This window comes from Copadichromis virginalis, linkage group LG14 (genome assembly GCF_057382275.1).
Source record: "Copadichromis virginalis isolate Kocher_CV1m ecotype Utaka linkage group LG14, C_Virginalis_male_GT1.1, whole genome shotgun sequence".
NCBI lineage: Eukaryota > Metazoa > Chordata > Actinopteri > Cichliformes > Cichlidae > Copadichromis > Copadichromis virginalis.
The window spans coordinates 18,470,619-18,494,369 of record NC_140631.1 but is presented as its reverse complement, the minus strand read 5'-3'; the positions used below and the strand labels follow the sequence as shown (position 1 = coordinate 18,494,369).

The following is a 23,751-nucleotide window of genomic DNA, read 5'->3' as shown; positions in this document are numbered from 1 at the left end:
GCAGGTTTACGGAACATCCAGCTTGGCTGCACTAGGCCACAACTTCATGCTGGAAAAAAACATGCAACTATGTCCATAGAAAACTTTTTATAGCTCTGAAATGTGGATACAAATGCTAATAATCTATATGTATGAACAACTATAAAAGAGAGATTTAGCAGCTGGAGTTCTGTGAGCTAAAGACTGAGTGGAGTTTTAAAAAGACCTTGCATGAGCAAATGCTTGAATTGAATACTGTAGAGCAAGATAACTTTCAAGTTGCATTTTAAAGTGCTCAATAACGCTCTTAGATTAAGAATTTATATTCTGTAACATTCATTTTTTGTAACCCTATTGTTCTTTTTTAGGTTTGCAGAGCAACTGGGCACTGTAGGACACAGTAACTCATTAATGACACTGAGTTTGTCTATAACACAGTGATGTAACACATCGAGTATGTTCTCCTTTCAGGGTAAGGAAGGAAGACATACTGAGTGATACAAACAGTCATTTTGTACAAGGAGTAAACTGTTTTTAATACAAGTAGCTGTAATGCAGCAGTACATTGCTTTGCACTAACTTTGTAACCCTCTACCAGCTGCATTACTAGCTGCTACATTTGGCATAGCAACTTCTTTTTCCTCCAACTACCTCAAGCTGACGAGGTCTGTTTCTGCAGAACAAAGACACCCAAAGCCATTTTCACTACAAATCCGCCTCAGCTCGTCAGCGTTTGACATTAACTCTGAGACTCACACAGGTCAGCGCAGCAGCGCCGTTAGGCTTCATTTGTAAGTGCTTTCCTCTTCTTCCATCTATCTGAACTCCACTGGGACTTCAAGGCACTCCAGTGATAGTCCACAAGAAAGCCGAACAACCTTCAAATAGCATCCACATCAAAGCTTTGTGAATACTGGACCTGTTCCTCTTTATCTGAGGCAATTTCCATGTACATGTACATGATGCAGATGGAAGTTACCTTCTGGATACCGGATTGAAGCTGCTTGCTATTTAAAATGTTCAGTTTGAGAAACATTGCATGCAATTTTTAAAATGGATCAAGGGATTGAGGACAAATGATGATTACCTACTACAATTTGAAATAGATGCTGAATGGGATGAAAAGGGAAATGGACAGGGCTGGATACAGTTACTGTAGATTGCAGTAAAAGGATTACTAGAAATACTTTATATTCTTAATGGAGACAAGCACCTTCATTTTCAAGAAATTTAATAAACTTAAACCCCAAATCTTAAACTCTCTGATGCAATAAATTCAGCATTGTTTGAGATTCCATGAAAGAAAAAGCCAGCGTAAACATTTATTCAGGCATAACTAATCCTGTATCCGAGTGTAATGTAATGCAAAGCAATATAAGAGGAATTGTACAACAGAGAACTCCCACAAACATTATAAAGCCGATTTCCAGCAGTGAATATTGCCCTTTTTAAGGGAAATTAAAGAAGCTGCTAATTTTACTACTGAGTTTTTGCCACGAAGCTCGCACTGGCGCACACGCTGAGGTGAAAATGACAGTGGTACATGTTGCTGTTTATTGATGACATGATGACTGGCGCATGAAATGCCTCCCGGTGCTCACATTTTGTGAGTGGGTGTTCATCAACAGGAGACAGCGGCTCCGTTTGGCTGATCACCGTGAAAAGGGCTTACACAGCGTATGAAAGCTTGAAGAAGTTGGGTGGTGACTTGGGACACACATTTGCCCACGGCGTTCCTATTGGTTTATTAGTGATGTGATGACACGGAGGAGTTGGGCTTAACGCTTTATAAAGCTGCTCTGTCCGCGGCGAGCCACTCTTCTAAAGATCACCGTGCCCGAAACTTCACTTTCCAACAAGACACGCAGTGGAAGCAGGGAGGGAAACGTCGGCATTACTGTCCATCATGAGCGAGGTAGGACTATTTTATGATTTAAACCAAAGAAGCGTCGGGATGAACCCTTTTACGCACGGTCCTTGCGCAAAGGGAAACTGTATTAATGAGACGTTTAACGCCCCACGCGAGCTGCCGTGTACGCCGGATTTCTGTTAATTGATGGGATTTCTTCACATCTTCTGTTGCAGCTCGGATATGATTCAGTACTGAGCGTCAGACACTATCAAAGTGTGCCGAACAATGAGCGATGTAGGAAACACCGGGGCGCATTATTGCACCGTGGGCTACTCCCCGTGAAGTGACAGTGGATTTACGATAAATAACTGTATTTTTCAGTACAGTTGCTGTGATTTATATTTTTGAACTACACAGCGTGGTTTGACAGCAGTTACAGGGAACAAAAGGTGGTGAATTTGAGCGCAGTGTGTGTTTGTTTTTTCTTTTTTTCCCTTTGTGCTCTTCGCTGTCATTTTAAAACACTTTTTATTGCAGGGATACGAAGAGGCTGCTGAAGTGTTTTGCTTTTTATCATATAGCTTGTGTGACTGGTAGTACATGGCGATTGTGCCAACTCTACTGTAGGTTTATTGTGCTTCACAAACTCCCAGCAGTTCTGGCTAAAAACGTGTAACATCACAGGGGTTCAGCTTTCAGTGGAAAACTGCTGTTTCCTAACTCCGCCAAAACGCCACACAGTCACAGATGTTTCAGCTCCATGAAATTGGAGGGAGGAGGTTATAAATAGCTCAATTTAATGAATAAATTTTTTCGTATTACACCCAGAGTCACCACAGTTTTTCTTTTCTTTAGGTATGGATAGCTGATATTTTCAGCAACTATCACACCTGGTTTACAAAATCATTTAAAAAGAGCTGCTGTTCTGACAATAATATCTTCAAAGCTCTTTTTTCTTTGTTCGTTTGATTGACACTGTCAGAAGACGGAGGTGGATCCAAGTGACACCTCCATCCTGGTCAGTACTTGAGATGTCTGGACTCATCTGCTGATGGGACATCAGCACACAGCTGCAAGCAGAGGTGCAGACGCCTTGCAATCAGTTCAGTCAGTCAAAGTTGTGCTCGCAAAAACAATACCTTTCACAGAATTTTTTTTAATCTATCTATCTATCTATCTATCTATCTATCTATCTATCTATCTATCTATCTATCTATCTATCTATCTATCTATCTATCTATCTATCTATCTATCTATCTATCTATCTATCTATCTATCTATCTATCTATCTATCTATCTATCTATATGCAATGCTTTGCATATATATACATGCAAAGCATTAATGTATAGGAAGGTTGGCAAATTGAACAGAACTCTTTACTAACAGGAATTATGAAAAATAAATGGTCTCTTGCGAGATGCAAGGTCATTCTTATTCAAATGAATATTGTATTGGCCCCATGAACACACTCACACAGACCTCAGAACCAACCCTGAATCAACAAGTCCCATTGTTAAAGGACTGGACTGTTTTTTGGTTGTGGCTGCTCCTGCGCACCAGCCACGTTCAAGAGGAGTCGCCCTGAACTGTCTCATAGAAGCAACAAACATGCTCCCATGGAGATGCAATATAATTGGTGATGTGCTCAATCTGGTTAGTGTGAGGCCCTCAGTCTGAAGAGTCTGTTAATAATTCTTGCTTATTAAGCAGACACTACTGGCTAGTACAAACTGCACTAGCCCGCCTGTGTCTAAGGCCATGGATACTGGATGGATTATACTGGATGAATTACCCACACAGCCTCTCAAAAACATACCAGTTGATGCTTCCCACTTTCCCCATTTGTCGTCTTTCTCCTTCTCTCCTCCTCCCCGCTCTTCTCCTTTCAAAATAGAAGTATCAACTCCCATCGATATACAGAGAATAAAAGAAAAAAAAATCATGCATAAATGTGAATTAGAAATAAAGTTACTCCCAGTGTCCACAATGCTATAGATGGAGGGATCTGTATCTTTACTGGTTTCTCCTTTTCCCAGGCTCCACCTTTGCACCAAGTTTAATGATATTCAGCATGGTGGTGTTTGCATAATCCTGCTAACTAAAACAGAAGCCGGCAAACCTGACAAACAACAACCATTTTTTTAAATTAATAAATTGACATTTTTAATCTTGTTACCAAACTGCTGTTGTTGTGATGGCTTAAATTCGGACAGCGAGCATGAATGAATTCATAGTGCGCTACGGTTTTCTGCTGCATCTTATGAGACGGAGAAAATAAGTTGAACTGAAGTGCTTACCAGGGACAAGTGTGCTTGGAGTTGTGGGAGTTTTCTTGTTTGTACAGGCAGGTGTGTTTGCTTTTCAGAAGCTTATATAGAATTTTTTTTGTTTGCGTTTCATCGTGCATACGTTAAGGTTAAAAAACATGGAGTAGGCACAAATGTTTGCACAAAGGATAAGTTCTGAGTCTGTTTGGCTTCAGAGCGAGCCGCTTCCACGTGTTCACAGCAGCAACAGCCTTCAGGTAACAATGGCAGCAATTCTGTCAGAGCTCGGTCCTGCAGGGTAGTGGGTATGCAGTTTGTCACTCGTTTAAATGGATCGGTGGCAGACGTCACCTTTGCGTCTCTTCAAGCTGTTTACAGCAAGCCACTCGCTGGCTGCCTCAGTAATTGATTCATTCCAGGCACACACACACAATGAAAGCATTAACAGCTTCTAAATAATTGAATCCCCTGAATAACCTGAGCCTTTGGTCTGGTAATGCTGTGAAAAGTGAAGAGAAGCCAGCCTGTTGGTTAAAAGAGGTATAAATTTATTGACTATGTGGCTCTGCTGCAAATGTGAGGAAGAGGAAGGAGAATGGGCAGTGGTGGGGGATGCTAAATAACTTTGGAGCGTTTGGGCGAGTGCTGCGCAGAGCGAAGAAGTCCTCAATCAAAGTCATGAACGTATTCAGACTCTGAAGTTGACTTGAAGCCAGTGAGCAAAGCAGAGCAGCTCAGCATGTTCTGGATGGATGAGTCTCGCAGCGGTCAGCACTGCAGTGCATCCTCCCTCACCCCCGCCTCACACTCTGCCCTTGCTCTCTCCACCTTCCTCTTTCTCTCCCTCATCTGCACACACCTACTCTGAATTTTCCCCTTCTTCTTCTTCTTCTTCTTCTTCTTCTTCTTCTTCTTCTTCTTCTTCTTCTTCTTCTTCTTCTTCTTCTTCTTCTTCTTCTTCTTCTTCTTCTTTACCACTTGGCAAATAAACCAAATCTATGACTTAAAGGAAACTTAAAAGAAATCTAGTGGTATAATCTACTGAAAGTCCCTAAAGCTGCTTACATCTGTCAGTGTGTTCATGACATGGAGGAGAGAACAAGCTGACTAGAGAGCCTGAAAACTGTGAGGCAGTCAACATGGAGGGAGGTGGCTGATTTAGAGACTTTATTACTTCTGTGGTCTCTATCAAAGTGGTTTTGTCTTCACCTGTTTGACAACATCCGGATATTCTAATAAGAAATATGAAGCAGAAGCAGTTTTTCGCATGATTGCTGCAGCTGTGTCTCATTACCGTGACCTTGAAGTGTTTGCGTAGTTACCAGAAATCGGCAGAAATGCATTCCTAAATATGTTTAAAACTCATAAATGCTCATTATAACTTGTAAAATATTTGTCAAATGGTTCAATAAACACTTTTACTTTCTTAACAAAACATATATATATAATTTGGGGGGAATTAGTTCATGGTTCTGGCTTTCAAGGGTTAAAAATGTTTCCACAGAATGAGAAGTTGGTTTTTCCTTTAAAAAAAAATCTTTTGCAGAAAACAAATGACCTTTAGATAAAACCTCATGAAAGTTATTTCTCAAAACAGTCTGTGACATCCATTGAAGAGGAAGTGAGCTTTTATCTCAGCAGCAGTTTGATTTAACAAGCTCAAACTTCATGTATTGATGTAACACCCTGCCCTGGGTTGTTACTTTCGCCCCCCCCCCCCAAAAAAAAAAGATGAAAAAAATTACTGGCCACTGGAGGGAGCTGCAAAAAGCAAAAACACATTTTTTTTCCTTTTCCTATCATGGTTACAGACACCCTTTTAACAGGATCACATCAGTTTCCATGGTGACTGTGTGTGCCCCGCAGAACTGCTATTATGAAGACTCCCTGCACTAAAAAAACAATTCAAACAAGCAAGAACAAAAGAACCTTGGGACTCTATTTAGTTAAACTAATAAAATAAACATACAGTAACCAGGATTAGAAATTCTAGCACACAGAAAATCCACACATCATCACTGGACACTTCACAAATGTGTGTGAAGTGGCAACAGCGTGACTCTAAACTAAGAAAGGGACGACGAAGGGTTAATGCACAGTTCACGAAATAGTTGTTTGAAGGGTACTTGAACTCCCGTTGACTTGCAGGCATTTGCAAACTACACAATGGCACTGTTATGCTGTTACATTCCTGCAGACACTGACTCATAACTAAGCTCTCGTCAAGCCCAAACAGCAGTCTCCGGTGTCCGCAGCTTCAGGAATGGCTTGTTTCCATCACCGCCAAATAAGCTCCATCATAATTTGAGTCAAGGGTCTTCTTGGTTGTTACTGTCACCTCCCATCCATACTCTGCTGCACTAATTAACGTCAAAGGAGTGCTCTCACAAACTGGCTGGATTATAAAGTAGCAGCACAGATGTGGTGGGTGTGTGCACAGGGTCATTTGAGAAAAGTTGCATTCATGTGTGTGTGTTTTTCTCATCCTAACCCGTAGTTTTTTGCGATGTGCAGCAATTTTTTGAACAAGTTGGCCCATCTGAGAATGGAAATGCTAATTAGCTTGATTAGAAATACAACTTCCAGCTTCCTTGGACATTCAGACCTTTCACTGATTTCAAAATAAAAAAGGTTATATTAGAATATCTAAATGACCTTGCCAACAATGTTTTTACTTTAAATTACTTGAGTTTTCAATGATAAGAACAGTTTCATGTGATCTCAGTAAGAAATCAGAGTTTTCAGGCTGCTCCGAATTAGCCTCGCCTTACTTTTGGTGCAGGCAGGAAGCATAAACATGACAGAAAAAGCTGTTTAATCCACTTTAAGCAGAGATTGGATTCCTCTAAGTGCTTAGACTGAAATAACCCAGGCCAGTGTAACAATGATGCCATCATATTAATAGCCAGCATAAATCAGGCGTCTCTCCATAGCTTTGCAGTTTTTGCGAGACTTCAGATGTGCTTACTTAACCACCCATCTTTAGCTTTGCTGCTCTTGATCAAATTATTTTCTCCTAACTTAGTCTATTTTTCACGAGGGAAGGCGACTGTAATTGAGTCTGACACCCAGATAATTTTCTGCTGTGTGTTTTGTGGCAGCAGCTCTCCGACTTCCATTAGTCTCCAGTAATGCTGGACTGACATCTTCACACATCATCATCGTCGCACGCCTCCGATTGGATTGTTTGGTGTTATCCATGAGCTTTGGGTAGGAACTGTAACAGGAGTTGTAATAAATTCAGCGTGTTAATGACTCCAGACGCTTAAATGTATTTGCTGCTGTGGCTTTATGTGTCATTTTTATTAATGCGGTGACAGTAATGGTATCCATTTTCATTTTTGGTCATTATCTGGGGTGGATGTGAGGAATTGCTTCAGATGATGGTTTTTCCGTCTCGCTTTTGTTGCTCTCAACACTTTGCCAACTCAAAGTTCAAGCATTTGTTCTCCAGCCCATTTGTTTGATTTGTCCATAAGTAGCATGATGTACTTTGTGTTTGAAATGCAGGCTGCATCTACGGGTACAAATCTGCATTGATGCTTAGCAGAATTCAAATACATCTGTCCTAGTCTCTCCAGATTGTAAACCTATAACATGGACTGGTCTGCCCCTACAATCAGAGATTAAGCAGCTTTGAAGCATGTACTGCTGGATTAGAGGACTTTTGGGGATTGCATAGATCTGCTTCAGTCTGATTTGCAAGGCTGTTGGCAATATTTTTATACACTGTCCAATGGACAGATGGACCCGTGTAAAAAAGTGTTTTTCACCCCAGTGAAACAGACAGATAAATTGGCTTGGTGTTGTAAATGGACTAAAATGTGTTGACATTAAATAAATCGTCTCCTATTTGCCATTTATTGCTGTTAGCCTGTCATAGTTTTAACAGATGATCTGTACCAACAATCAAAGCACTCTGATGGCACCTTTAAAGAGAATTAGGGTGCTGGTCAGCTGATTCACCACTTTAATGCAATTGAAACAAGTATCTGTTTATCTTCATTAGATTGTTGTTTCTGGTTTTGAGTGAAATTTCTGAATTGACCTGGCTAAATATATAACCTGTAACAGTTCCTCATTCACTGGTCAAAATTTCTATTTGTTAGTATTCAAATATAAATCCCGATTTAAACAAAAAAATGTAATGTAACCATTTTAGGCCACCAGTGTATCAGTCATTAGGGATTAAGGTTGCCAGAAAATCAAAGCTCTGATACTAGAAATTAATACTGGATTAGATACTCACTTGCAACAGTATCAATGCCAGCAGTGCTGCAGACAGAAACACAGCCCCTCCCCTCACTTGCAGCTGATCACATGACCAGTTGCTCTGAATTTTAAGAGTTCAGTAAAGCTCCCATTTCAACAGCAGTGAAATAGTAAATAGTTATCATAAATGTTAACCTGGCCAGACCACATGTTGATGTTATTAATTTAACTATCAGCATTTACCCAATAGCCGTATTAACAGTCTGTAAAGCTAAGCTAGGTAGCTTTTAGGGGTGTCCAAATTCATAGGCTGCATCCTCCTGAGGACCCAGCCTTCGCGGTCTACGTGGGCCGGGTCCTCAGGAGGATGCAGCCCATGAATTTGGACACCCCCTTAGATACTAGTTTATCTAAGCTAGCTAACTAAGCTAGTAGCTAGCAGCTATGGCTACTAATAAAATATAATGGTAAGGCAATTATCACATCATTTCACTTAAATATAACAGTTTGCTGACTTTAATATGGGGTATAAAGTAGGTAATTATTATATTAGCTTAAGCATTTATGTAAATATTTATATGCATATTTTGGGTAGCACAGTGGCACGATGGTTAGCACTGTTGCCTCACAGCAACAAGGCTGGGGTGTGAAGTTTGCATGTTCTCCCTGTGTCTGCATGGGTACTCCGTCTTCCTCCCACAGCCCAGAGACATGCAGTTTGTGGGGTTAGGTTAATTAGCAAATTTCCCATTGGTAATGAATGTGAGTGCGAATGGTTGTCTGTTTCTCGGCATTAGGGCTGCAACCTGTTGAGGGTTGCAGCCCTAATGCTCATCCAGCTCATCATCCAGCTCATCATCCAGCTCATCCAGCCCCTGATAAGAATAAGTGGAAGAGAATGGATGGATTGATATAAGTGTATTTATATAATAGGCTAAAGTTATGTGACATAGCTGATCTCACAACGGCTATAGCAACTGTCTCAAAGGGAAAAAAAAGTTAAAGTGTAGGATAACAAAACAAATTGCTTCCACACCTTTTCTATAAATGTTTGGGAGACGACTATTGTGGCAGTTGCACTAGTTGCATTTGTCCATGTGTAGTTTTTTTCTGTGCTTTTGGGCATTTTCCTCTTCTTCTTCTTCAACATGTAAGGATAAGACAAAAACATTTGTATGTGTATGCTGAGCTTGTCAGTTCAGGAAGTACTGCAGCCTCAGCAATGCACTGCCTACGATAATAAAAAGAAAAGAAAAGAACAGAAAAGAAAAGAAAAGAAAACAAACAAACAACATGAAGTACCATCACGTTTCCAGAATTTGGTATCAAAAGGTATCCTAAGTATGGGTTCTGTTCACTATAAAAGAGTGCTTCTTTCTTTTTAAAATGACTTAGAAATCATGTCACATCAGCCAGATAATGCTATCAGCCCATTTATTATCTGTTTGTTGATTCATATCAGGTTTAGTTTCCTTCATGTGTCTTATTAACAGACACTTCATCACCAGCACAATCTTTATCAACAGCACAGAAGACATGAATGGCAATTTACTCAGCTGCAGCGTCATTAATCACTTGGGTTGGTGTCGAATGCGCAGCGAAACTATTACACACTGGGTGCTTAAGCGACTGGGATGAAAACAGTTTTTGTAATGCATGTGCGACTGTTGTCTGATTAGTATGCAGCCATAAATTCACCAGCTGCGTGCATGCACCACTGATGGGCCCCTGCATCTTGCACAGCCAATAGCTACAATGTGAAGGGAACCAATAACCTAAAATGACATCTTTATTAAATCTGTGGTTTACAGAAGTTGTTTTGTCCTGTCCTGGTTGATGCATGAGATGCCGTCAGATCAAACATAAAACGCACAAAAAACACTCATCATTGCCACTTTTTGACACTGATGGAAAAATATGACACATAAAAATGAGGAAAAACAGAAAAACGTTCAAGCACTGTACGTTATGACTGAACAATAAACTAACTCTCAATACGGTAACACTACAGACTGAAAGATGAAAGCACAGGTTGCCAACCGTAAAATACGTAAGTGCAGGTTTAATAGACACCGTTGCTGGGTAAAAGGGGCCAGAGTCATGGCTGCTCTCTGTGCTAACCGCAGTCGTATAAATCACACATTTCAGCAACATCAGCAACGGTGCGGGCACCTATATTTTAGTCATTCACCTTACGAGTGGTGAGGATTGGGAAGGGCTGAATTAGCAGAGCTGCAAATTTCCCTCCCACAAAATCATTAAAGCGTCACACTCTGCAGATTTGAGAGCAGGAAAACCTCAGGGACCACAGGGTGGTAAAGCCATATAAGACTTCTTTAATAAGATTGTGCACGCTGTTAGATGTTTTTGCAACAACTGTAGCCCTCAACGTTCTTCAGTTTGCACTTACAACTTACAGTTTGCTACAACAACTGCTGTTTTGTTCAGCAGTTCCAAGTTGAGCTCTTTCATTCGGGTCATTTAGTTCTTAAACGGAGGTCATGTTATTTGTGTTTTGTTATTAAATGTCTCTGTCAGGAAGAATAAAGGCTACACTAAGTCTTGATGCATGAATCCAGCAAACTCTGAACTGTCCTCATATCAGCATTTGCTACTTAATGTCCTGTGTCTGTGTTCTCGGTAATTATTACGAGCCGCAGTGCATAAAATTACAAGTTGCTGCAACAGAACTGTGTTCATACTCTGCTGGCTTTTCTTTTAATCCCTCTTTGTAGATCGTGTCCTGTCTTCACTGGTATAATAATAGTGTGTTTGCCATGCTTAAATGTCACACTGATTATTATTGGTTTCATTTTCTAGGGATGTTTTTGAGCACATGTATTTGTAACAATAATCAGTGTGACATCTTATTTGTTTCTTTAATAAACCACAGAATTGATCTGAATGTTTTCCTGCAGAAGCATTGGGCTATGTTTTATAATGAACACAGTGGCGGTGACACTTTCCAGTTGGAGTGGTTAATTTAACAAAGCTGTAAGTCTAATCGCAGTATTCTCTTTTCTTTCAATTATGGACAAATATGGAGCCTGACTTGTGTTCTCATTTCTACATTGTGGGTCTTTGGCGTTACAAGTAACTGGATGTCTGCGGTGATCAGAGCTGAGGGGAAACACAGATCAGGTGGCATAAATTCATGTGATTGGATAGCAATGCCAAAATATAAAAGCAGGTTCTGCATTCCTTCTTCGCATTAGCCAGAAATGGTAAAACAAATAGCACACAATCACTCGGATGCAAGAAGTAAAGTTGTTTTTTCCTCATGGCCCTCAGGTCACCGTCTTTGCTCAGAGCGAATCTGCCTGAAACACTTTTCATCTGAGCAGACACAGTTCAACTCCTGGCCTCTGCACTTTCCCACCGGGAATAATAAAAACGGAGACAACAATGCTGTTTACAATCAATAAACTAGTAGACAATCCCCTTGGCGTTACTTTGAAAGTTCAGTTGCTGCTAACCAGCTAACTCTGGCCCTTCCTATATTGTGTTTTCTTACTGCCAGTGTTTGAGATTTATCAGCTGCTTGAGCTTCTCCTCCATCTGTGTTGGATTGTACCTCATGACAGTAATCTTAATTCTGCTCTGGAGTTTCGCTGCAAGTTGTAGGATCACCTGAACAAGAACCTTCTGCATTTTCTGCTTCATGTGCTTCTTTACTGAACTCACCAAGGCTGCAGAGCAGAACAAGGATCAGCTGGAGGAGGAGAGACTAAAGCCTGAATTAGACTTCTGTGGGCAATCTTAGTAGATCCATCCTTTGTTCATCATTTGCTTCCAAAGCATCAGGCTGATGATGACCACATGCTTTAAAACAAGACCTCAGTAACCAATGACGAATGTCAAAGCAGCTACGTCTGTCTTTTATACACAGTCCATGCTCCTTTTGAGTACAGACACACTCCCCTTAACACCGCTACTTTCAAAAATCAAATCCACATCCACCCCTCTCACCTTTAGATTTCTTAGACTGAACTCTCTACTATCTGATCAAGATCTTAGGTTGGTAGTAGGTAGGCTGGTGGTTTCTATACTTTCGCCTCTCGTGGTAGGACAGTAGACTAATCTTTCTCTGACGTAAACTTCAAGAACTAAAAGAATGAAAAGAAACTTTTGCCGTTTACGTTGTTTCACCCTCAACTGTCCTTGACCTACTTTTTCTTTTTTTCAAATTCTCAATGGGCATCATGTGTGGCAGAAAACTGTGGGACACAAGCCTTAAAATAACTGTAGAAAAATGATTTCATTATTTTAAATAAAATTAATTTAAGAGTGATTTAATTTATTTCCAATTCCTCACTTGTTGTTTTTATCCACAGTTCTGATTTGGTTATTACTGCTAAGAAATACACATTAGGGAACCCACTGAACAAGGAGAAAGGAAGTTTGTGGAATCGTTTCCAGGTTATGAGTTGATTCCTGATTATTAACACATCAAATACCAGTTCTTCTTCAGGAAGTTGTTCTGTGGGCCGTCTCTATCTGACGATGTCCGACGGGACGGCACAAGCAGAGGACAGATCGTCATTCCACATAATTAGAGCCTTAATTTGAACACCTTGCTCTTTTCACTTCATTTGCAAAGATACTCTCCTGCTGCCTGGCCCACAAAGGCAGACTGGGGTGCTATCTGGGTCGCCTGGTTAGGTAGCATGCTTTCTTTATGTTACTCCCCCCGTCAAATGATGGCCGCTTGCCTTGTATCTGAAAAACAGAGCTCCTGCCAGCTGGTTGGCCCGCTTCTAAACAAGCCGGTCTACTTCGATGTTAGCTCATCAGATCAAAATGGTCAGTGATCCTGAGCCAGACAAAGAAGCTGAAGCCAAAACCTCAATTATCACATTATGCCAGCTATGCTAATGAATCAGCTATACAGGTCAACTAACTAAGAAGCTTCCGGGATGCAAAATATTCATTTTTCCCTCATTCTCATCTCATCTGCTTCAAAATACAAATAACCATTCCTGTGAGCCACACAACTGAGTTAATGCAAGAAGCTACAGAAGCTTTCCAGGTGTAAATATAATTTTGGTTAATAAAACAATAGATGAGGCAAGAAAGTCTGTTTGCAAGTATGTTTACAAAGATCTTACAGTGTGATTTCAGATTTCATGAAATAATAATAAAAATAAATAAAAATAAACAGAGCTATCATCTTTTTGTGTTGCTAAACTGTGATTTTGGTTGTGAGAGTGTCTCGTGACAATGACGTACGAGCGTGTGACGCCCCTTGCAGCAACAGACGTGTGTAGAACAACAAAAGATAATCTGGAGTGTGGGAGAGATACGACCATGCAGCGTTTAAAGCGTGGACGTATTTACATTACTTTGAGTTTTAGCCCGCAAAAAGTGAAAGAAACATTAGCATCCGCTGTACACTCTGCGTGGGAAGAAAACTTCTTTCTACAGCGAAAAATTAAACTTCAAATCTGAGCATGTACCTAGCAAGCCGCCACGGGAATGTGAAATTCACAGAGAAACTCCCGGATCTCCTCGCTGACATGACCGCTGTAGCACCGGGCAAACCTCCACCCGCCCCACTCCTATTAAACAGGTGAAAATAGATCTAAGTGCGACAGGACGTAGTACCGCTGAGTCTTTGATCTTATTTATTTATTGCTGTGTTTTACTTGCATCAATTTGAAAGAATGAGTGTAAACACAAATTAACTTAAAATTCTATCTTATATGATGGATCATGCAGAAAAAATAGAATTGGGCTGAAAGGTCTATTGCTTTATTACGTATTTAGGTTGTGTATCATGTTTTTAAAAAGTAACTAAGTAACTAATTACTTTTGAAAATAAGTAATCAGTAAAGTAATGGAATTACTTTTTTTTGGAGAAGTAATCAATAATTAGTTATTAATTACTTTTTTCAGGTAACTTGGCCAACACCGGTCGGTGTACGAATGAACGTTTTTGTGGGCGGGTTTTCCGAGTGATCATTGGAGGTTAAGATTTCCTGTCTTTAAGCTTAGCTAACCAGAGGAGGTCAGCAAAACAGCCACTATTTAGACATGAAAGTGTAAGTCAGTGTGAAGCAACACCTGTAAATTAACTGAAATATTCAGCCACTGGCTTCATTAAGCTCTGTGAACAACTTGACCTTTCTGTGAAAAGATGGTTTTGTGTTAAAAACATTAAAATAGAAACAAGTTTTCGCTCTTGCTGCAAAGCTTTGTCAAATCAGCAGGCTCACTGAATGAACCCTCAAGCCGCTCACGTTTATTTCCTGGCTTGCTGGTTAGTCTGTGGCTCTTTTGGTCAGTGCAGTCTGTGGCAGCACAATGTACAATGCCAATGCGAGGAAAACCAATCCCCAGACACTTGCGACACCCACATTAATGACAGAAACACAGAAAGATGTAATCTCGCCAATTTCAAGGCTCATTAATTTGTGTAACAGACGGAAGCTTGAAAAAATAATTTGAAGGGGGTTCTAATGCGTTTCCCCCTCCTTTCCTCTTGTTCCTTCCCTCATTGCTTCTCTCAGTGGAAACAGCTTTTCCCCCTTTACTAGCACACCATGAAAACAAATGATTTTTATTCCAGGGATATTTGTAGTTTTTTTTTTTTTCTGCGCCCCAAAGGCATTAGCACTTCTTTGTTTAGTGTTGACCGCATTATGAGAGCTCAGACTTTCACTGCTGCAAAGCAAAACAAAAGAAAAAGACTTTTGTGAGTCAGTGTGAGAGGTTTGATTTGAGCTTTTCCAGGGAGGGCTCCTTGGTTGCGTGACAGCCGGCCTGCTTTTTTGCTTAGGCTCGTAATTTTACCGAAAGCCCTCCTCAGCCCGAAATTCGGAGGAATGCAAAGGAAGCAAAACAACTAAAAGTGTGTCTCTCACACTGACAGGCACAAGTAAAGGTGGCTAGACGGTGTCAGGAGTAGTGAGGAAGAGAAAAGAGGGGAACGAGGAGTTTGACATCATCTCCTCGCCTAATGAAACGATATGTGTGCGACTGAGTTTCTACGTGTTGAGATTCCCCGGGCTGACTGTGCAAACGTCCAGGCATCTCAAGTCACCTTCAAACAGCTGATGTTTGTGACACGTACTCCTCCCCTGCTGATTCCCCCTACAGTATCACTAATTCTCCACTGAGGAGGAAAGCCAACTCCACTCGTTATTTGTAAAAGTAGCACCTTCCTTCATCGCAGTGCCGTTCCCGCACCGACACTCAGCAATTTAACAGGAGCCCTTTTTTTGGCTGAAGGTAGGTGTATTCCCTGAGAGCATTTTAGCTTAACAGTATTGCGAATGCACCCAAATATGAGCTGAGCAACAGCGTTGGTTAATATCTGCCAGTGTTTATTGGTGGCAGCTGTATCACAACAGTGATGTGTTGGCAGCGGTGAAAGGTTTTAAAAAAGCAATTTTTATAATTTTATAAAATAAGAGTTGTTTTCCTGGCACAAAAGAATGAAAATGTACCCGTTTTGAGCCAAACTTCCATTTAAAACATTATTTCGGTGAAAGCTTACGGAGTTAAAAGAGAAAACTATACTAGTAATTGTGTTGTCACTAGTGATTAATACCATTTTCCTTTGGCATGAATGCCACATTCACATGCAGAGTAGCAGCTCAGACACATTTCAACCTTAATGCTCACTTAATGTCTCTCTTTGACTCATAAAAGCCTCTCTTTATGTTCTAATTACTGTGGTCAAACTACTGCCCGTCTTTCTAGAGAAAGTGAAAAAAACATCCAGGGAAACTCAGTAATCATGTTTCATGGTGCTGCACTGCAGGAGTAAGAACCCACCCACTTCCTCCACACTCTCAACCAGACGTGCACTGGCCGCCCAACAAAGGAAAGAAAATCCAAAAAATCTGCAGTGAGGAGTTATTGACCCAGCACTGATTTGGCGATGCTTCAGGACGCCCTGTGGCCCTTATGACAGTATGGTTTATGTAACTGCCAATGGAGCTCATACAGATGAGTGGTCTGTAACACACAATCCAGCGCACGCAAACGCAGACACACACAGAACACTTGTAGTAAAGAGCACAAGCAGACACCCACTCCCACTGCCTGCACAGTGAGGATGAACACGCTGATTTCTGAAGAGCTGAAGAGGCAGGTGGAGAGTAAAGTTAGAGCACTGAGAGGGAAACAGCACAGCAGCATCCTGAAAAGCACAGAACATGGCCGTAAAGGCTGCAGATGCAGATCGCTACGCCTTTATTAACATGTCCCTGTCATGGAAACAAGGCGTCTACAGCCCCGCACGTATCTCTGTATGTTACTGTGGGAAGCCTGTGGAAAAGATATGTAACCGACATGGTGAGTTTGTTATTTTTAGTGCAGCGCTAACACTTCCGTTCTTCCTGCTGATGCCTCACATCCTTGTTGCCGCTTTTGTTTCCTTAAAGGCTCGGTTGTGCAGGCTAACAGATGGAAGTGATAAAGACTTGTGCTCGCACACTGTGGAGGAAATGAGGGGCAATGAAGTATCTGGCCCTCATTTGTGGGGACAGGGCTTAAATCTGCTTTTTATTTCTAAAGCTACAGTAGGAAAACAGTAGTTGGAGATCGCGGCAGGATCAAAATGATTGTGACTGTAGGCTTTAAAACAGTTGCTTCAAAAAAAGGGACCAGGTTTGTGACCATTCATAGTTGTTGTCTTCAACATGACTTTTGCAGCAGTAAAACAGCAGTAAGAGAGTTGAGGGTTTAGCTCACTGCCTTCAAATTCTTGTTTTAAAAATATTTTAGCTGTTTACACTGACCACTTAATTTAGGAATTATTTTTCTGGGTCGATCTCAGTTTTTCAAACGTGAATGAACAGCTCTGATCAGTACAATGATATGGGAGTAGTAATTTATCACTGTCTCACCTCAGACACAGCTAGAATCTGCTCCGGGTCAATCAGCTTCTTCTCCCCCTCCTCAGATGTGCTCCCACCTCCGCCAAACTGCCACACTGACATTTGTAGGAAACCATGAAATTCCTCCTGTTGCTGCCTTTCCCTGAGAATCGGATGAACCCAGAACCTCAGTTTCTTCTTTTTCTTGTTTAGAAAGATCAGGACCATCTCTTCATTTCAACTTCATCTTTTTCACTGAATTGTTTGCAAACACAATGGTTTCATTGCGGATATGCATTACATGTTACAAGTATGAATCTGATAAATGCGGAATTTTTCTGAATTTTTTCTGCAGTGCATTTGGTGTGTAAACCTCTTCAGTCGGCTTTCAGTTAGGTGATCAAATTTGCAATTACCTGCAATCTGTTTGTCATAATACCTCAGCTATCTGTGATAAATTGTTGATAATTACAAATGTGTTGCCATCTACATACATAGAAATTCCCATTGAACAGAAGTCACCTCCACTACTTACATTACAGACGGAACATCAAAGATCTGAGACAGAAACTCTTCCACAATTAATGACGAAGAATGACAGTCTAACTGCAGAATGACATTGGTGCTCTGCAACTTTGCTTTTATATAGAAAACCAGGTAGCAACCAGGTGAGTCGAGTCTGCTATTGCAAAGACCCGTGTTGCAGACAACTTGTGCTCATCAGTGCAGACGGATTCTGCAACAAGCTGAAAAAATGTCCGTGCTTATAAATTAGACGGCAATTATTAACAAACTTCCAATCTGTCTGAATGTGACTGCAGTCGCTCTGAGCTGAACTGCGATCGTTGCTTCCTGCAGGTGACCCATGTAGTCACCTTGCAATTGAAACTGGTCATCCAGAGATTTATGCTGAATCTGTGGGCAAAAAACGCCATAAATGAGGAAAAAATTCAATACAATAACCAGGATGGTTGTGATGTTGCCCAGTTTAGGGATCAACAGGTATGAAATCACCGCCCACTCATGTAAAATAAAGTTGCTAATCTTGGACAGTCCCTCAGACCTGCCATGTTTTATTCTGTTTGTTGACTGTTTCTTATTCAGACATTAGAGAAGCACCTCTATACTTTCCTATCTATATCACGTTTAATTTTCAAAAGAAATACAATAAAATAACAGAATAATAACATCATATTTAATATAATATTGGAACTCATTGGCCAACATGTAGTCTCGAAACCACTGGCTACCATCCGCTGACTTTGACATTAGAGGTCTTCGCTGCTGGCAACCCTGGAGGTGCTGAAACATTGGCCCATAGAGGTTAATCATCAGATAACCACTAGTTCCTCAGATCGTGTCTAACTGCAGGATGGCAGTAGAAGCACTCCTTTAAGACTCCATTCATGTGGACCTGTTTTATGTAGACCTAACTACATAAGCACTGACTTGGTATTTTTTGCTTAGACGCAATCCTGACATTCACTGAACAAGAAATGCTTTGAAAACTTGGAGTTTGACGACTTGATGATAAATCACACAAAAGTCAGGTTCAAAGTGTCGGTTTGCCTCCAGCATCCTATTCTGCAGGGCAGATAACCGACTTTGACTTGGAGTGAGGAAAATAAAGGCTCGCTCTCGGCAGAATGAAAGGAGGGGGATGATTTAAAGGATTCTCTCTGAAAAACCTCCTCGCTCTCTTCCCGCTCCATCCCCAGATGAATGCCCAATCAGAGATAAAACATATTTACATTTCTCTGATGTGCAATGCGCTTATGGTATGCGCGCACTGGATTTTCTGCTATTCTGTTTAGGGGCACGTGTGCATGCAGGGACTCTTGTTTGCACTGTACGCGTATATGTTTTCTCCTTGCAGTACTGTAATTGAAAGCCCGGAGGCACAAAATTGCAATGCAGAAACAGCAGCTTTGCATGCGGTGCGCTGCAATCATAGTTTGTTTGTCAACTTCACCTAAAGGCACACATACACACACACATCAAAGCATTGTTTGCTGACCTTGTGTCCCTTTGAGTCTGTAAATGATTAATGAGACACACAATATGTATCTCTTTACTCTCTAGCTCCCTCATCATCATATAATTACTGTTTTCTTCTGCTTGATTGGTTTCTCATCTACTTGTTTGTTTCTCAGTGCAGGAAATTCAGTTTCTTGTTGTTCTCCTCCATCCTTTCTACAGGTGCACTGATTTTTTTTCGAGTGCAGGGTAATCTGCAACGTGAGGATAGCCCCCTTTTCCCCCTCAGTAATCTCACTCATCGAGCGCTGCTGTTATTGCAATTTACACTTGGCTCAGCTCCAGAGCAGCTCGGCCTTAATGGCTCCTCCTCTCTCCGTTGCACTCGAGTGTTATAGCTTCTCATCATCACCTCAGTGCTGAGCTAAGAACTCTTGCTATAAACACAATGACCTCAAGACGCTTCTTGAACTGTAGCCAAACTGTAACCTGTTAAACCCCGCAGAACCTGTTGTAACTTTAGTATTACACCATTATTATGGCGACGTTTACATTCATTGCAATTATTTGGTTGTGTCAGAGGAGAGATTCAAATGTTTCTATTGGTGCTAGACAGCATCAATAAAAATTAAATCAGAAATCAAAATTAAAGCATTATTGCAGACAAATGTGATATTCAGTCACTTGACCGAAGTGCATCTCTGAAAAGCAAATTAAAGTCTTTCCCTTCATTCATTGTATCTGCATGACATTTGCAAATAAAACTCATAAAAAAAACACTCCACGGTTGTGAGATTACTCTCTATTTCTCCTATGTGCTTTTACGTACAGTGGCCACTTTAGAAAAGACAAATAATTGTGTCAGATGAAAACGGCTTTTGTCACGTATGTGCAACATTTTTGTGAAGTCTTTGCACTCAGCATGTGTACTGGAGAAATTTGGATAAAACATTTGGTCCAATGAAATACTGGATGGATAGCTCACCGTTGCTCTTGCGGACAACTGAGTTTTTCTTGACACGTGGTTGCACTTAATTTGCCTTTACATTAAGTTCTGTTGGCAGACGCACATTTTCAATATCGCTTGATCGCATTCATTTAATTGTGAGAAGTTAAAATGATGATCGAGATTAAAATTCGATTTATTGCGCGCCCCAATGTAGTAGCTGTTTGCTGTTACCAGGGTGCACTGTCACATACAACCACTGTGCACGCAAGCATGTCTGTATAGGTTAGGCAGGTTTGTGTTAGCAAATAGGGCACTGACAGAGTTCAGGTTTAGGTTAAACAAAGACTGGATGGCATGTAACAACAGCCCTCTGTTGGGACTCTCCTAATAGACCGGACAGTTTAAGTATAAACTTCCAAGAACCCCCAAAAAACACAGATCAGACTATTTCTGCACTTCCTAAACGGTAAATAGTTGGTCCATGATTCCACAGGGAGAATAAATCAGCAACTATTAGCCAGAAGGTCTTCTTCACAGTTTTTGCTTCCAACTCCTCAAGTCAAGCAACGCTTACATATGCACTGGTGTTATCTAAGAGAAGAGAGTCAGTGATTTCTACTGATGCCTTTAAAACCTCACAGTTGTTATTTCGTGCTGTAACTGTGGCTACCAGATTTATGAAAACCACCCTCAGACATACTCTGCAGCAATTTAGAAGATAAACAAGTAATTTTTTAACACACAGCGTATATTTCAGCAGTAACTGTGGAAAAAGTGAAATATTAATGCTGATGACTAAATGACGCAACAACCTCTCACTGAAACTTGAATTTACCATCTCAGCTTTAATCTCCAGTGTGCTTAGAGACAGATTGCAAACACCACCACGGTGGTTGCTGGACTAGTACATTTATTAACACTGCTTCCTTACATTGTATTGAATTTAACTGTCTGTATAATTGTTGGAAAACACAGATTAACTGCTATATAAATTCTTGCTGGAGCACGGCCATGAATGGTAAATGCTGTCATTTGAAATGTTGGCACTATCGGCTGGCTTTAAAGGACCATGAACAACAAACCCTTTGTAAAGGATATGAATGGTTATATGTAATTTGTAACCATTTAACAACCCTAAATGAGGTAAAAATGACTGACTTGCTTAGTTTATAATAAATGGAATGGACTCATATGCTACTATCTACTAATAGGCCTGCTGGACAGCTTTAGTGATACAAATAAATTAAAAAAAAAATCTGCGAATGGTCGTGTTGTAATAAAGCTGTGACTTTACATCAACATTATAGCTCCAAAAGCAAACACGAAAGACTCAGGCCCATGAGCTTGAGGCTAGTTTTGTGTGCAGTGAGTACTGATGGAGTGCAACGCAGTCTGACTGTCCTCTTTTCTCCTAGTCAACTGGTGCCACAATAGCTTCTGGGAGCCACATGAGTGTATTGTGAAATATCAGCTCCAATAGCTCCAATGCAGGAAGCAGCTAATTTCATGGCTATTACTAAAGGCTGCAGCAGAGACTCAGTTACTCTCTTTGAACTGGGATTAGTAACGAGGAAGAACAAAACAGTGCTCTTATCTGGTCCTGATATTTGTTTGGCGCTGCAGGGGTGACTGGAAGAGAGCTCAGCTGTTTTATTCTAATGTGAATTTTAAAAGTCACTTCCCTTCAGCTTTCTCCTGACAGACAAATGCAAAAGTGAGAACAAATCAGGAACACATGTTGACAGGTAAGCATCACCTGCAGTGTTGTATGCACTTTTTTTTACACACTTGAAGTAATCCGTGTTTTGTTGTGGTTTGAACTGCATCAAAGACCAGCCCTAAATTAGACTTTTCTTCCCAAAAGGCACAGCTGTGTTGTGTTTTGAGTTAGCGTGGATATTTCATACCCTCGCACCGCTCATGCTTCTCCTCATCATCAAAGCACAGCGCACGCCGTTTGAAATTCATTGAAAGCATTGGATTAATAATGCAGGGAGAGAAGCTGAGAAAAGAGGATACGTAACGTGATGTTTTCTTGACTCCTCAGCTATTAAACCATGGAAACCCATCTGACATGACCGAATGGGAAACCTTTGACCGAGCAGGTGGATAGCTTTTAAAAGCTTGCAGTGAAAATAGCAGGAGCTAAATCCCCCAGGAGGCAGTCAGATACATGCTCCCTAAATGAAACCATTTTCTTTCTCTGTTTTGCTACCGTGGCTTCACCTCATTGTTTCCCACTGAATTTACAGGAGGTTAAAATAAAAATAATAAAATATGTATAGAAAAGAGATGAGTAAAATTAGAATAGAATAGAATGCTTTTATTGTCACTATACAGTTGTACAATGAGATACAGAGCATCTCCTGCTCAGTGTAAACATGCTGGGGGGTACAGTTCTGCAGCGCTATATACATATGGACAGTATTAACATAGGGAAAAAAAAAAAAAAAAAATATATATATATATATATATATATATATGTAAAATGTACAAATATACAAGCCGTTTAAAAAAAAAAGTAATATTTAATAAATAGTGTTGTGTATATACAGTTGAGTTATTGCACATAGAATTGGTATTGCACAGTGGTGGTCCATAGAGGAAGTAGGAAGAAAAAAAATTGGGGGGGGGGGGGGGGGGGGGGTGCTGTGTTATTGGTGCATGTGTGAGTTCAGGGTGGTTATGGCTTTGGGGAAGAAACAGTTTTTGAGTCTGTGGGTTTTTGTGCTGATGCACCTGTAGCGCTTCCCTGAGGGAAGCAGGCTGAACATATTGAAACCAGGGTGGGAGCTGTCCTTGATAATGTTTGCTGCTCTGCTGAGGCAGCGGGAGGAATAAATGTCCATCAGGGAGGGGAGAGGGCAGCCGATGATCTTTTGTGCTGCCTTGACTACACTCTGAAGCCTCACTCTATCCGCCTTGGTGCAGCTGCGTACCATACCGTGATGCAGTAGGTTAGCAGGCTCTCAATGGACGAGCAGTAGAAGGTCAGCAGCAGGTTGGAGTTCAGCTTGTACTTCCTGAGGACTCTCAGGAAGTGCAGCCGCTGTTGGGCCTTCTTGACGACCGCTGAGATGTTGTCTGTCCAGGAGATGTCAGCAGAGATGAGGACACCAAGGAACCGGAAGGTGTGGACCCTCTCCACACACTCCCCGTTGATGTAAAGGGGGGCCAAGTCAGCGCTGTGTCTCCTGAAGTCAACAATGAGCTCTTTGGTTTTCTTAGTGTTCAGTGCCAGGTTGTTTTCTGAACACCAGGCTGCCAGCTTCAGAACGTCTTCGCTGTAGTCTGCCTCGTCTCCCTTTGAGATGAGTCCGACTACCGTGGTGTCATCAGCAAACTTTATGATGAGAGTGTTGTTGTGGGTCGAACTGCAGTCGTGGGTGTAGAGAGAATACAGGAGGGGGCTCAGCACACAGCCCTGTGGGGAGCCGGTGCTCAGTGTGTGAGTGGATGCGATTGAATGTGGATGCGGATGTGATGCGATATGATATTGAATCAGTGCGATTCAATATCATATCAATAACTCTGCTAAGCATGGGTAAATAATGTCAAGCCCTGATGATAAGCACTATGCAAGTGAAGGCCCCGTTTCATTTTCTGTACTTTACTTTATCTTCAGTCCTCTTTTATGCTAGTCTTGCGACTAACTTGCTACCAAGCTGTATTTAGCTTAAACTCTGGAG

At 41.1% G+C, this 23,751-nt stretch overlaps 1 protein-coding gene across 1 annotated transcript in view; it reads left to right on the top strand.

The window, feature by feature from the left end:
• Positions 1-1,611: 1,611 nt before the first annotated feature.
• The window catches only part of pcp4b (Purkinje cell protein 4b), a 41,222-nt gene continuing 19,082 nt past the window's right edge, over positions 1,612-23,751 (top strand). Inside the window, exon 1 of the mRNA XM_085429702.1 lies at positions 1,612-1,894. Within this exon, the coding sequence (XP_085285828.1) occupies positions 1,886-1,894 (9 nt within the window). The 5' untranslated portion in view covers positions 1,612-1,885. The remainder of the gene's footprint in view (positions 1,895-23,751) is intronic.